The sequence below is a fragment of the Mastigoproctus giganteus genome, unplaced genomic scaffold (assembly GCF_048544385.1).
Source record: "Mastigoproctus giganteus isolate SK-2022 unplaced genomic scaffold, ASM4854438v1 scaffold_23, whole genome shotgun sequence".
In the NCBI taxonomy this organism is placed as follows: domain Eukaryota; kingdom Metazoa; phylum Arthropoda; class Arachnida; order Uropygi; family Thelyphonidae; genus Mastigoproctus; species Mastigoproctus giganteus.
In genome coordinates, this window is record NW_028328300.1 from 137151 (window position 1) to 150524 (window position 13374).

The 13374-nt window shown below is 36.0% G+C and overlaps 1 protein-coding gene across 1 annotated transcript in view; it reads left to right on the top strand.

The window, feature by feature from the left end:
* The window catches only part of LOC150074871 (intermembrane lipid transfer protein VPS13D-like), a gene marked incomplete at its 5' end in the record, with an annotated part of 233196 nt that overhangs the window by 136959 nt on the left and 82863 nt on the right, over positions 1-13374 (top strand). The window contains one exon of the mRNA XM_090389446.1: positions 1930-2113. Coding sequence (XP_090245572.1) covers positions 1930-2113 — 184 coding nt within the window. The remainder of the gene's footprint in view (positions 1-1929; positions 2114-13374) is intronic.

Below are 13374 nucleotides of genomic sequence, written 5' to 3' on the forward strand. Positions count from 1 at the left end.
TCCCATAGCTAACTGTACTCGTCTACTAGGATTGTTCTTTGACAATAAGTTAAATTTCCAAAAGCACATTGAACATCTCCGCACTACTTGTCAAAAAAAACTGAACATACTAAGAGTCTTATCAGCCACAACATGAGGAGCAGATCGCCAAAGCCTGCTACATTTATATAGATCCATAATCAGATCTCGACTGGACTACGGTGTCCCTGTCTTCGATTCTGCTAGAGAGAGCGCTTTATCTCGCCTCAATCCTATTCAACATTCAGCTCTCAGAACAGCACTAGGTGCGTTCAGAACATCTCCAGTGCAAAGGTTGTATGTTGAAGCTCATGAACCTCCCCTAAATATCAGGAGAAAGATGCTGCTGCTGAATTATGCAACCAAGATCCAAAGCCAGATGACCCATCCTAATTGGCCAATACTCTACAATCCACAGTTTATGACCTTCTATAGAAACAAACCACAGACAGTTCGGCCTGCTGGTATTAGGCTAAAACAGCTAGCAGAAGATTGGGATATACACTTCAATAAAATCTTACAAGATTCTGTAGATCCTGATCCTCCATGGTCTGTCATCATGCCATCTTGCGACAATTATTTCTACCAGTGGGGTAAACACTCTCTATCAGATATTAACATCCAACAGCTCCACATAGCGCATACTCAACGTTATCCTGACTTCGCTAAAATTTATACAGATGGATCGAAGTCTGAGAGTGGATCAGGCGCAGCAGTAGTACTCCCTGATACTATCATTTCTCTATCTCTCCCAACAGAGTGCAGTAGTTACACGACTGAATTATATGCCATAAAGCTTGCTATAGAAAGTATTTTCCATATGTCAATTCAAAAGAGTTTAATTTACACAGACTCGCAGAGTTCCTTATTAGCCTTGCAAAACAACTCCCCGTCTACTCACCCACCATTAAAGCTCATTAGAACAGAGTTGATACGTCTGAGAGAGCACCAACAAAAGGTTATTTTCTGCTGGATACCTGGCCATACTGGAATACCAGGAAATGAAATTGCGGACGATGCTGCCAAACATCCATCGAGAGCAGCCCCAACAAATTCCTTAGTACCGTTCACAGATTATAAAATGAAGATCCGAAGTATATGTAAAGGTCGATGGACTCTACAATGGCAAGCACAAATTCATAATAAACTTTTTCAAATTAAACCTGTACCAAAATTATGGGCTTCTAGCCTCATTGCAAACAGACAAGAAGAAGTAATCCTAACCAGAGCCAGAATCGGTCATACTCATTTAACTCATTTGTTCCTCCTATCAGGGAATGACCCACCTCAGTGTAATCATTGTCATACACCACTTACAGTAAAACACATACTTCTAGAATGTACTCTGTATCATAATGCTCGACTAGTGTCATTCAGTTCTCTAGCAAGCTTAAAGGTACCTTTGTCACTTAGCCATATCATAGGCGAAAAATCAAACATCGCAGAATTCTTCTCCTTCCTAAAACGAATAGGACTATATAGCTGTTTCTAATTGCTTCTACATGAACCAAACAGGCAGCATGAACCACTTTTCTAATTGCAATATGGCCTAAGTAGCCATTGCACTTAAAACCCCATAAACAACAACAACACAGAATGATTGTGAATGGTGAGTAGATTTGTCCTTGATTTTGTTGCTAATTGGAGCAACTGGGCTATTTTCTTTATTTTAATTTTCTTTTATTTTTCCATCGTATGTTGTATTTCGGAATGCATTTATTTAATTTTGTTTTATTTTCAGCCTTCGATTGTTTCAATAGAAACAGGATGCAAAATGACACAAAATCTTATATTTTTGACATAAATCTCACTAAAAGAATTTGATGACTATTTACACCACTAAATTTTAAACTGAATTACGTTTTAAACAAATATATACCTGAATGATTATTTATAAGTTGTGTTTTTCAGACAAATCGCCACATAAATATAGATTTCAACTGTTTGGATACAATAATAAACCTTCATACTTGGGTGATGGTTTTGGATTTCTTTGATATTGGATCCCAAATGCCAGTGGTCTCGCAGCATAAGACTTCATCCTACCACTGTATGGCCATATTAAATGATGGTGTGAATAATATTAACAGACAGGGTGAGTTATATTAAGTATAATACAATGTAAAATTGTTTTAATTCTTGAATTGTATAAAATGTTTTGTTAGGATAAAGGCTATTCTTTGCTTTATTATTTAAAATAAATTATTATAAATAAACTGATTTATAAATCAGTTTATTTATAATAAACTGATTTATTATTTTATAAATGGTTGTACAACAGAATAAAATAAGATTGGCTGTTTATAATGCATAATGTTGCATGATTTTGTAGGTTTCATGTTGCATAGTTATGGTCTTGTTTTGCAATAAACAGTTCCTGGAAATGCCTTTGTTAGAATTAATATGGACAGTGATGCATGAAAGCCATGCAGCGTAGCCTAGTGGTCAGGCGTGCCGGTGTATAAGTACACGTGCCTTGAGTGACCGGGGTTCGAGCCCGTGACTACTGAATACGGTGCTGTTTCTTGTATTCTATCTATCTTGTGAACTCCTCTGACCGTTTGGTTGTCCCGGAGTATAAACAGAAAATTTATTTATTTATTTATTTATTTATTTATTTTGTAACAATTAACAAAAAAAAAAAAAAAAAATATGGGAAAAAAAAAAAAATCTTCAGATTACATCCAAGTACAGTGGCTTCTCAATTTACCCAAGGGTTATGTTTCAGAGAGGCTTGTGCAATTTAAATACACGCATAATGTAAATGATCACTAAAAAATGCAATAATAGGTCTATGAGGATACCTCTCGCATCTAGCTAAGATATCCCTACCAGTACATACCATTCATTTTGTTTGATTGGAAGACTAGGCACTCCAAAGATTCATCTTTATTTATTTATTTTATTTTTATTTATTTTTTTGTATAGTAAGAAAAATCATGTTCACTATAACCAACATATACAGTACAATACAAACAACAATTGAGAGGGAGAGAGAGATTGGAGTGGAGGATGGCCTTAGGCAAATTGATGAGAGGGATCATCATAGTCAGCTTCCATTCCCTCTGGTTAGCGTAACACTCCCACCACCACCAGATTGGTAGTGGTATGTGTGTTACGCTAACCCAGGAAGTAGAGGGTTCACTTGACTGCTCCCATGAGTTCTTGAAAAATGAATCCAGAGTTAGTTGCTTTGCATGTTGCATCTTCTCATGCTACGACTCATAGTAGCAACCAAGTTCTAGCATAACTTTATTGCACTTTAGAGCTTCGTTCAAGATTAGGGTCTTCATTACTAACAGATTTAGGCCTTCATCAATAAGATTTAATGCTTTCAGTATTCCTTTTACTGTCAGGCTTCTTCTTTAACCATTCTTCCATTCTTCTTCAACCTCTGGGCTTTCGCTCCCTTCTGCCTCCTCTTGAATGTGATGCTTCTTCAGTGCAAACAAATCTTCATTTGAAAATTCTTGATGTGAATCAATTAAATCATAGACATCAGTTGCATCACACTTCAGTGTGAACCTAATCTTTTTAGTGAGTTTCACATATTTGTCTTTAGTTTGTGCATAATCTTCATCGGTATCAGAGCTTTTTAAGAGCTACTAAGATCTGGTCATAACTCATGCCATGAACTTTGAATAGTTATGTGGAACTTCATGCCATGCAGCACCAATGAATTTAAAGCATCTTTTATATTGTTGAAGACTTGCCAGTATTGCTGCATACTCATTTGTTCGTGGTCGGTCTTGTCAATTAGATCAGCCAGAATACGCTATAAATACTGATCCTTAAAAGATTTAATCACATGTTGGTCCTTAGGCTGGAGTATTCAGGTTCTATTTTCCAGGAAAAAAAACAATGTCTGATGTCTGTTCTAATATAAATCTTAGAACAGACATCAACAATACTACGTGGATAGCTTCTGGCATTATCCAGAATAAGTAAGATGTTGAATGCAATTCCTCCTGCCTTTCAATATACTTCTAATTCTGGTTGTACTGAGATCCTAGTTAATGTCTGAAAATTACAGCAGTCATCCACCCTAGTACATGCCTGTACTGTTACTCAAACATTATCAAAACCCTCATACTTGTATTTAAGGGCATGAGGGTTTTGATAGTGGTAAATTTTCACAGGCTTCAGTTTAGGATCAAACAAAAGTGTTAGTCGATCTTTGGCCACCTTAAAGCCAGGTGCAGTCTTTTCATCAATGGAAATATAAGTGCGATCAGGCATTTTTTTTCCAATATAAACCTGTTTTGTCAAGGTTGAATATCTGTTTGGGTATGTACTTCCCCTCTTCTAAGATTGCCTTCAGTTTCGCATGGAATGCATCTTCAGCATTTTTATCATCTGACACAGCTTCTCTACATGTTTTCACATTATGAAAACCATACCATTTACAAAAATTCTCAAACCCACCTGGACTTGCCGAAAAGGGCTTAACTTCCCCATCCTCACGTTCTTTTAAATCATCATAAAGGCTATGAGTGTTCTTTTGCATTTGTGCTAGGCTAATGTTAGCATGTGTTTTATTTTGGTGACTCATGCATGTAGCATTCATTTTTTCCATGCATTCCATCAAACTTGACCAAGCATATAGTGACTTTTGTGCAGTTAAGGACACATCATTTTTAAAACTTTCTTTAATTTTATCAGCACTATCTCGTATTGTACGCTCACTCAGACTTAGAGCATGTTTAATGTATGCCATGCTCTCACCTCGTTTGTAGCACTTAAGCATTTCCAGTTTTATTTCAAGCAAAATGCAAAATTGATTTCGTTGATCTCTTACCATCACTTTCACTAGTACTATGAGGATGCTTTCTAGTCATAAGGGTAATAATAAAAACAAAATAAGTAAAAATAAGCACAAAAGAAAAAAGTATGCACTTCCAATAGATGAACAATTGACAGTCTTCGGCAAAACAAAATGAGAAAATGGTGGGCCATGGTGCTGTCCTTTCATGGCACTTTCTGGAAATATGGTCACTGCACATAGTTTTAAATTTGTGTAATTTACATATGCTTAAATTAAGAAGTCATGGTATTTGTCTAGCATAGCTTAAATTTAAACAAACTCTTTAGTTCAAGCAAAAAAGGTTATAGATTCTCAGCAGTTAATAACCCTTTGTATAAAATTGAATTTCTTATAATGCCGTCTCATCTATCACAGCAAGGTTGCTGTAATATAAAGATATTTCTTAAGATGTTTCTGATATTTCTTAATTACAGCAAAGTCTCTATCATTAAGAAATAGCTGAAACAGCATTCTTCCCCCTTCCCCAAAAGGGGAAAAAAATCTGTACAGCCTACTTGAGATCCCCATCAGTAGTTCATTCAAAGCAGTTGTCAATTTTAACACCACATGTGTGTTGCTTTATATAATCAGCACTTTATCTGTAGTAGTATTATCCTACCAATCACAAGTTATTGCACTTATTAGAAACATTTATGTGGATCCATATCATATGAAAGTCTAAATGGACCATATCAAGATTATTCTTTTCATCCATTTATTTTGTGACAACCTCAGAATACAATTTCAGATTCATTAGGCATAGTATTCCCCCTTCAGCTGATTCAAGCTTTCTTTTATGTATAATTCCATTTTTGTCCAGTTGCCTGTAATTTATCCACATTCATGAACTTGATAATTTTCTCTGCCACAAATTTTACAGGTCGTCTGTGTGGTTATTTGAAATGAATATATATATATATATCTCGTGTGAATCATCTTTGTAAATTGGAGAGATAGGTTATATAATAAGGTCACAATGAATATGTTGGGATTTCATTAAATCAAGGCATGCACCCATTATAACCTTGCTACTTCCTTTGATATAAAGATAATTGCATTGCCTTCTCTTTCCATTTTTTATATTCAATTTGACATTTATTTTATATTCATGATAATTACTCCTATTTTCTATGATCACGTAGTTGTCTAGTTCCCAATATCTTTTATCTAGATGTGTGCTGCCAAATTTAAAAGATTACACATATATTATTGCAGAAAATTTATATAGCTAAAGATTATCTATTGTATTGTAGTAAGATTTAATATCAGCATACATTATTTTACATAATAACCTTCAATCCATGATAATGTTATGTGCCGTTGTGCTTGTTCCTTGATATCAGAGAAGGAACTGTTCTTTGGGGCCAAAAAATAAAAAATAAATGACAGACAACAAGGAAGATATAGACATTATTTGCTATTGTAATTTCATGCTAATTAGCTTGTTTACTTTACTTTATCAAATAGTTTTTCAGTAGTCTGAAGCATATTGTTGCCCGTCTGATACACACGTGTTTAAAAGTAACTGAAATGACATTTGCTGACACATGGTACTAATAATAGTAGGAGTAGTAGCCAGAGAGCTAAAAGAGAAATGAATGGAAATTTGATGTAGCTAATTAAAGTGAACAGCATTATTTTCATAATACTTTTGACTCTAATTAGTACAGTATTATCATAAAATGAATTCTCAGTTTAGTTCTAGGAAGTTAAGGTATTTACATCAAGAAGATATTCTTGTATATGAGTGAATTCCTGGGGGGGGGGTATCAGAATTAAATTTAATGCCAATAATTGCTAGATTTTAAGTGCCATAGAATACTTGATGAATGTTGATGAAACAACGTTGGAAACAACTGTAAGCAAATTAATATTTTTCCTTTGCAACATTGGTATAGTTATTAAGAAAGATTTGATCCAATCAGCACAGCATTAAATTGTTTTTTAAGTGATTGCTATTGCCAAGTTAGTTGGCTCAAACTCAATACATAAATGCATTGGCTAGAATCCTGTGTAATTCTAATGATAACAGAGGTTTGATTGGAACAATTATTTTAAAAGAGCTTGCACTTATTGCTTTTTTTGTCTCATGAAACAGTTATATATTAATATAGCCATAGACTCTTGGAAGCAAATTGTTAGGTACAGAAAGGTTGAGAACAATATTTATTTAATTTGAAACCGACTGTGTCTTTAATTCAAGGAGAACACATTGATCCGTTCACAACTTGGTTGAATGCAACTTTAAGAAATAGATTTAGAACCTGGAACTTTGGGTTCCACTAATAAGTTACTTATTAGTTAAATGGGTTAACTCGATCAACCAACTTAACTGAGTTTAGCTTTGTTGGTTAAAGTTAAATGGGTTTGGTGTATTTGGTTATAATAGTTAAGTTTTGGTTTAGTTCACAACAAATTGACTGCCTGGTGACAGTATACTGGACCAGTATGGTTCATTTACTACTTCTTGTGCCCCTCTAGCAAAGAGTGGCACAAGCAGTAGTAAATAATTTTTAACTAATGATTAAAAGTACTAATTAACTTTTTGCTCTATTCTTTTAGTTGCAAATTATTTGTTCCATTGAAAGACTACTCCAAGTATTCATAAATAAAATTGAATTATGGATTAATGATTTTTTATGAATTTAACACTGTTATACTGCATTGAATAGATAGTTGCAACTGCAGCGAGTAAAAAAAGGTAAAAAAGGATACAAGGGGTATCCAGGTGGCAGTTGGCACCCCACAAGGGGATACAAGGAAAAAATTTTAAACTGGAATTTTAAAAATTTTAGGAATAAATAAATAATGAGATGCCTGAACCCATGCAGGGAAGCAAAGCAGTAAGGTTTCCTGATTAAAGCTGGTGCAACTGCTACTGAAAAACCCCCACATCATCTATCCAATTGGCAAATGGGAACCAAACAAGAAACAGAAAACATAAAAAGGTTAAAAAAAAAAAAGGTAGATATCTCTATAATGTCATCAACTGCTGACATGATCGAGATATCGGAAATGTGGTTCCATTCAGATTTATGGAATCAAAAATTTGAATAATGAGCACAATATGTACAGGGAGGACAGACAGAACATGAGGGTGGGGGTGGGAATCATTCTCTTGGTGAAGAAGTGCACACACAGTTGATCTGGCATGTCAGTGTAATATTGAGTTTGATGTATAAGCTTTGAGAATACAAAATGAAAATAGGCAAATGTTATTGGCCAAATGACTGAATATGATGAACAATATCAGCAAGTAGACAAATAGAGTGCACAGAAACCTTCATTGGGGCGGTAAATCAGAATGGCTTATAATGGGGGATTTTCTTGATGACTGAAAATTGTGGATTGGTCACAAAGAGACCTTTTCTGGATTAATTGGATGACGATTTTCTTTGCTACCATGTTAGGCGTAATATGGTCATAGCAGCCCTTGCGCCAATAAATCCCACTCCAACAACAACAGCTACCATGTTAAAGAGGCAACAATAAAAAAAATAGTACTCTTTGAGTAGTGATATGATTATCATCAGTGACTCTTCATGCATTAAGATTTTTCAGGTAAAGGAACCACTACATGGCTGTGGTATCAGTTTTAAATTTCTTTTCAATTGGACCAAATGGTGTTAATAAACAATTGCAAATTGAAAAAAAATGAGGTGTTCAAGGAAGTAATTTTAAAAGCTGCTAAGCTTTTTATATCAGCGAGATATTGTTCAAGGTGTAGATTTAGTTAGGTATGAGATGAACTGATGAGACCATTGGCTGAGAATAAATATGCATGGGATGGTTATAAATTACCTGGTTGCACAAAACCCTTCAGTAAGTATTAACTAGACTGCAATGAAGTCACTAGGGGAGTTAGTCAAGCTAAGTCAGATTATGCAATTTTTGTGGTTAATAACACGTAGAATCGTAGAAAAGAATTCTTTACTTATGTTAGCACTGGAAGGAATTGGTTGAATTGCATTGGTCCAGTAGAAATGTATAGCATACCTATTCATAATCCTCCTTAGGTTGCCAACAAAACTGATTAAATATTTTGCACTACATTCATACATGAAGAAGTTTTTACTGTAGGGATACTTGAATTATACATAATTTTTTCCGGAGTTAAATGATTTTGTAATAACTGAGAGAAATTATTCTCTTGGGGTTAAGGATCTATCTAATTATTTTGAAAGAGGTTACCAAACCTTTAGCCGTAATTCTGACAGCAGTTTAAAGAGCTTGAGGAATAGATGGATCTATATTTATGTTATTAATAAATCTTAAGTAAATCAAATTATTGCCTGATTTTTGATTTTCAGAAATGAATACCTATTTATAGCATTGTTTTTATGAAAAAATAACCCTTGATACAGAAAAGCTTTTTTATATGGCAGATAGAAGAGATCTGATAACTTGGATATTTATAATCTTGAATGGGGTTACTAATTAACTCATGGTCTCCCTGCCATTTTTCACAGAAAATTAATAAATGTGTAGTAAATAGTATGATAATATTTTTAAGCATGTATCTATATATATATATATATATTCATAACGCAGCTATTGTTTTCACCATGTCCATCCATCTTATGCATCAACTCAACTTCCAGTAGACAGATTTTCATGAAAATCGATTCTTGATCTTTTTAAAAAGATTTGTTGAGTTATTCCAAATTGCATTAAAATCAGACTATATAGAAATCCACAAATTATTATTCCTTTCTTTTTTTTTTTTTTTTTTTTTTTTTTTTCTGGCCTTAAGTCATAACTTGACTCCAAAAAATATGGATTTTCATAATATTTTATGTTTCGGTCTTTCAGAAAGATTTATAGAGCCATCCCAAATTTCATTAGAATCAGACCAATAGAAAACTGGCAGTTACTGGTCAAATTCAGGGATCTTAGAAAAATATAATACCTAAAAAATCGGCAACTTAGGGGCACTACCAGCAAAGGATAATATTTTATTAAAAAGTTTTTTTTAAACAAAATAAGATTAAATTTTACTTATTTCCAATTCCCCTACACATGAATAAATTTCTGTTTATTTTTGATTATGGCCAATTCCAAAAGAGTGTACTTGCTACTCCATTTCATGCTGAATTAAGGGCAGCATATTTTCTGGCTGCCATATTCACAGTAGGCTCTGCATTTTTCTTGGCAATATAAAGGCACAAATCTGTAGACTTCTTACTTTTAGGCACATATGCTAACCACTGGACTATGGCCAACCCTGTGTTCCCTACTATTTTGTTGGTTGCAGTGCGATTTACACTGGTAAATACAAAATTGTAGTTTTTATTGTTGTCATTGATTGTTTGGTTTTCCATCTGTTGATCTCAAGCTTATAACAGGCAGCACTCATCAGCTGCATAATGAAACTTTTACTTTATATGTCTTTTCAATTAACATCTATTCTCCATAGTTAAGAACATAAATTGAACGATACCTGTATGTTTATAATACTCATATACCTTGGGATTATATATTACAATCATCTGTAACTCATTCAATGCAATATTCCATGTAGTAGTAGTAGTAGTAGTTGCACGTGATGCAAGAAATCAAGTGTATGAGCTTATGCAGCATCAGCCAAAAAAAAAAAAACACCATTCCCTCCAAATGTGTGTCCAGTTCCTCCTTAAATTTATTTAACCTATCAACTTCCACAACGACAGATGGAAGTTTGTTCCAGCAATTAACCACCCGCTAGCTAAAAGAAAATTTCCGAACATCTATTCTACATCTGTCTTTTCTTAATTTGAATTTATGTCCCCCTTAGGTTCGTAATCTGAACAAGTGGAAGGATCCCATCAGAATTCAGCGTGCTCAACCCATTCAAGGCCTTATACACCTCAATCAGATCACCACACAGGTGCCTAGTCTCCAGCGGTGCCTCCATAGTGTGGTGGGCAGGAGCGGCAGTGTGTAGCACACACTTCTTGATTAGACCGGGGTTCGACCCCATGACCACCAAAAACGGAGGATGTGGTGGTCATTCCCTGACCACCGCATATCCCCGGAGCAATATGGCCTTAGTTGCTAATGCTCCTAAAAACCAAACAATAACAACAACAGCCTAGTCTCCAGCCACTGCAATTTGCAGAAATTAAGCCTCTCTTGGTAAGAGGATCTCTTCATTCCCCTCACCAATCTTGTTGCCCTTCTCTGTACACGCTCAAGCAAATCTACATCCTTCCTAAAATGAGGCCTCCAGACCTGTATGCAGTACTCAAGGCGTGGCCTGATCATTGCCTTATACAGAGGGACAATCACCTCCTTTTCCCTGCTAGCAAAATTCCTATATATCATTGACAAAACCCCATGACCTGCCCTGGCAGCCTATCTGCATTGCTCAGAAAACTTCATATCTGACTGCACAATTACTCCTAGGTCTTTTCATTTTCTACCACCTGAAATGTAGTACCACTCAGTTGGTACGTTTCTCTGGGGTTACTTCTACCCATATGCAGTACAGCCAGGCCTCGCATAACGCGAGTTCGATTAACGTGATTTTCAGTTAACGCTATTTGAAAAATTATACCACTTTACACAATGCAAATTTCCAGTTAACGCAATCCTTTTTTTTTTTTTATGCGATAGTTGAAAACGATTTGAATTGCGCGTTAAGCTTACTGCAAGTTGTACAGGCAATAAACAAACGTTTGCCTGCTGCTCGGTGTGTTCCCTCAGCCTCGGTGTGTTCCCTCAACCATCGGAAGAAGATGTGTTACTTGTTTGTCTCCTGCTAATAAAGTTTATGCACACTTGCATAAAAATCCAAATTTTTAAATGAGCCAGATGAAAATGTTACCGCAAAGGAGATAACGGTAAAAGAATTAGATGAAATCTTTCATATTGCATAGAACCTCAAACAAAAGGTTTGAGGTTCTCTGCGATATTGATTTCGCCAGGGCCCAGAGAAGATTGCTGTCGGCTATCGGAAATTGATTGAGGAAAAGAGAAAGTCAACACTGTTCAAATATTTCTGCAACAGTCATTTCTTCATTGTGTATTTTATGTCAGAGGTTCCCAACCTTTCTCGGTTCATGGCACCCTTAGTGTCTCAGTAATTTTTTTCAAGGTGCACCCAGACTTGTCAGTAAATTTGGCTTGGAGAGATTGTGCAGGGCTCACGGGATAGAACTTTTTTTTTCAGCATGGCCTGTGCTGGTTCTACAAGGATGGGATACACTTAAATAGAAAGGGTGCAAGAATATTTGCTGATTCTATCGAGGCAGTGTTAGGTGGGTCAGAAAACTGCTAGCTTGGGGGGGGATTCACATGTTAAAAGATTAACAGTAGCCGCAGGCACAGGTGAAAGTTAGCATTAGCATTAGTAGAGGCATATGATGCAAGAAAGCAAGCTTATTCAGCATCAGCCAAAAAAAAAAAAAAAAAAAAAAACAACAACCACTACTCCCATTTCACCCCTCCGTTCATTCGAAATACCTGTCCAGCTGAGCCTTAAATTTGTTTAGACTATCAACTTCAACAACAAACGATGGAAGTCTATTCCACAAACCAGCTGCCCGCTGGCTAAAGGCAAATTTCCGCACATCTATCCGACATCCGTCCTATCTCAATTTGAATTTATGCCCTCTCAGGTGATTATTCTGAGCAAGAGGAAGAATCCCATCGGCATTGAGCATGCTCAAGCCATTCAAAGCTTTATACACCTCTATCAGATCACCTCGCCGATGCCTAGTCTCCAGGCTCTGTAATTTGCAAAACATAAGCCTTTCTTCGTAAGAGCAACCCTTTGTTCCATTCACTAATCCTGTTGCCCTTCTCTGTACTCGTTCCAGCATCGCTACATCCTTCTTGAAATGAGGCCTCCAGACCTGTATACAGTACTCAAGGTGTGGCCTGACCAATGCCTTATACAAGGGAATAATCACATCCCTGTCCCTGCTAGAAAAATTCCTGTATATCATTGACAAGACAACATGAGCTACTCTTGCAGCTCGTCTGCACTGCTCAGAGAACTTCATATCTGCCTGCACAATTACCCCCAGGTCCTTTTCATTCTCTACCACTGTCAGCATAGTACCACAGAGTTGATACGTTGATCTGGGGTTACTGTTTCCCATATGTAGTACTTTACATTTGTCAATGTTAAACTTCATTTGCCACCTCTCAGCCCATCTGCTCAACCTTTCCAGATCCTGTTGCAGCAGCAGCATAGCGTCAGTAGTGTCCACAACCCTGCCAACCTTTGTATCGTCTGCAATCTTGGACATTAAGCCTGATACACCATCATCAATATCATTTATAAATACAGAAAACAACAATGGACCCAACACTGAACCCTGAGGAACTCCACTAATAACATTAATCCACGTTGAGCAGTGTCCATTGATTACCACTCTCTGTCTTCTGCCACTCAACCATCCCTTTATCCATAGCAGCAATTTGTCTCCAATGCCACACTGCTCCAATTCGTGCAGCAGTCTTCCATGCGCAACAGTATCAAAAGCCTTTCTAAGATCCAAATATATAATATCAAAGTTATTCCCTGCATCCAGTTCTTTTGTGACTACATAGTATCCAATCAAATT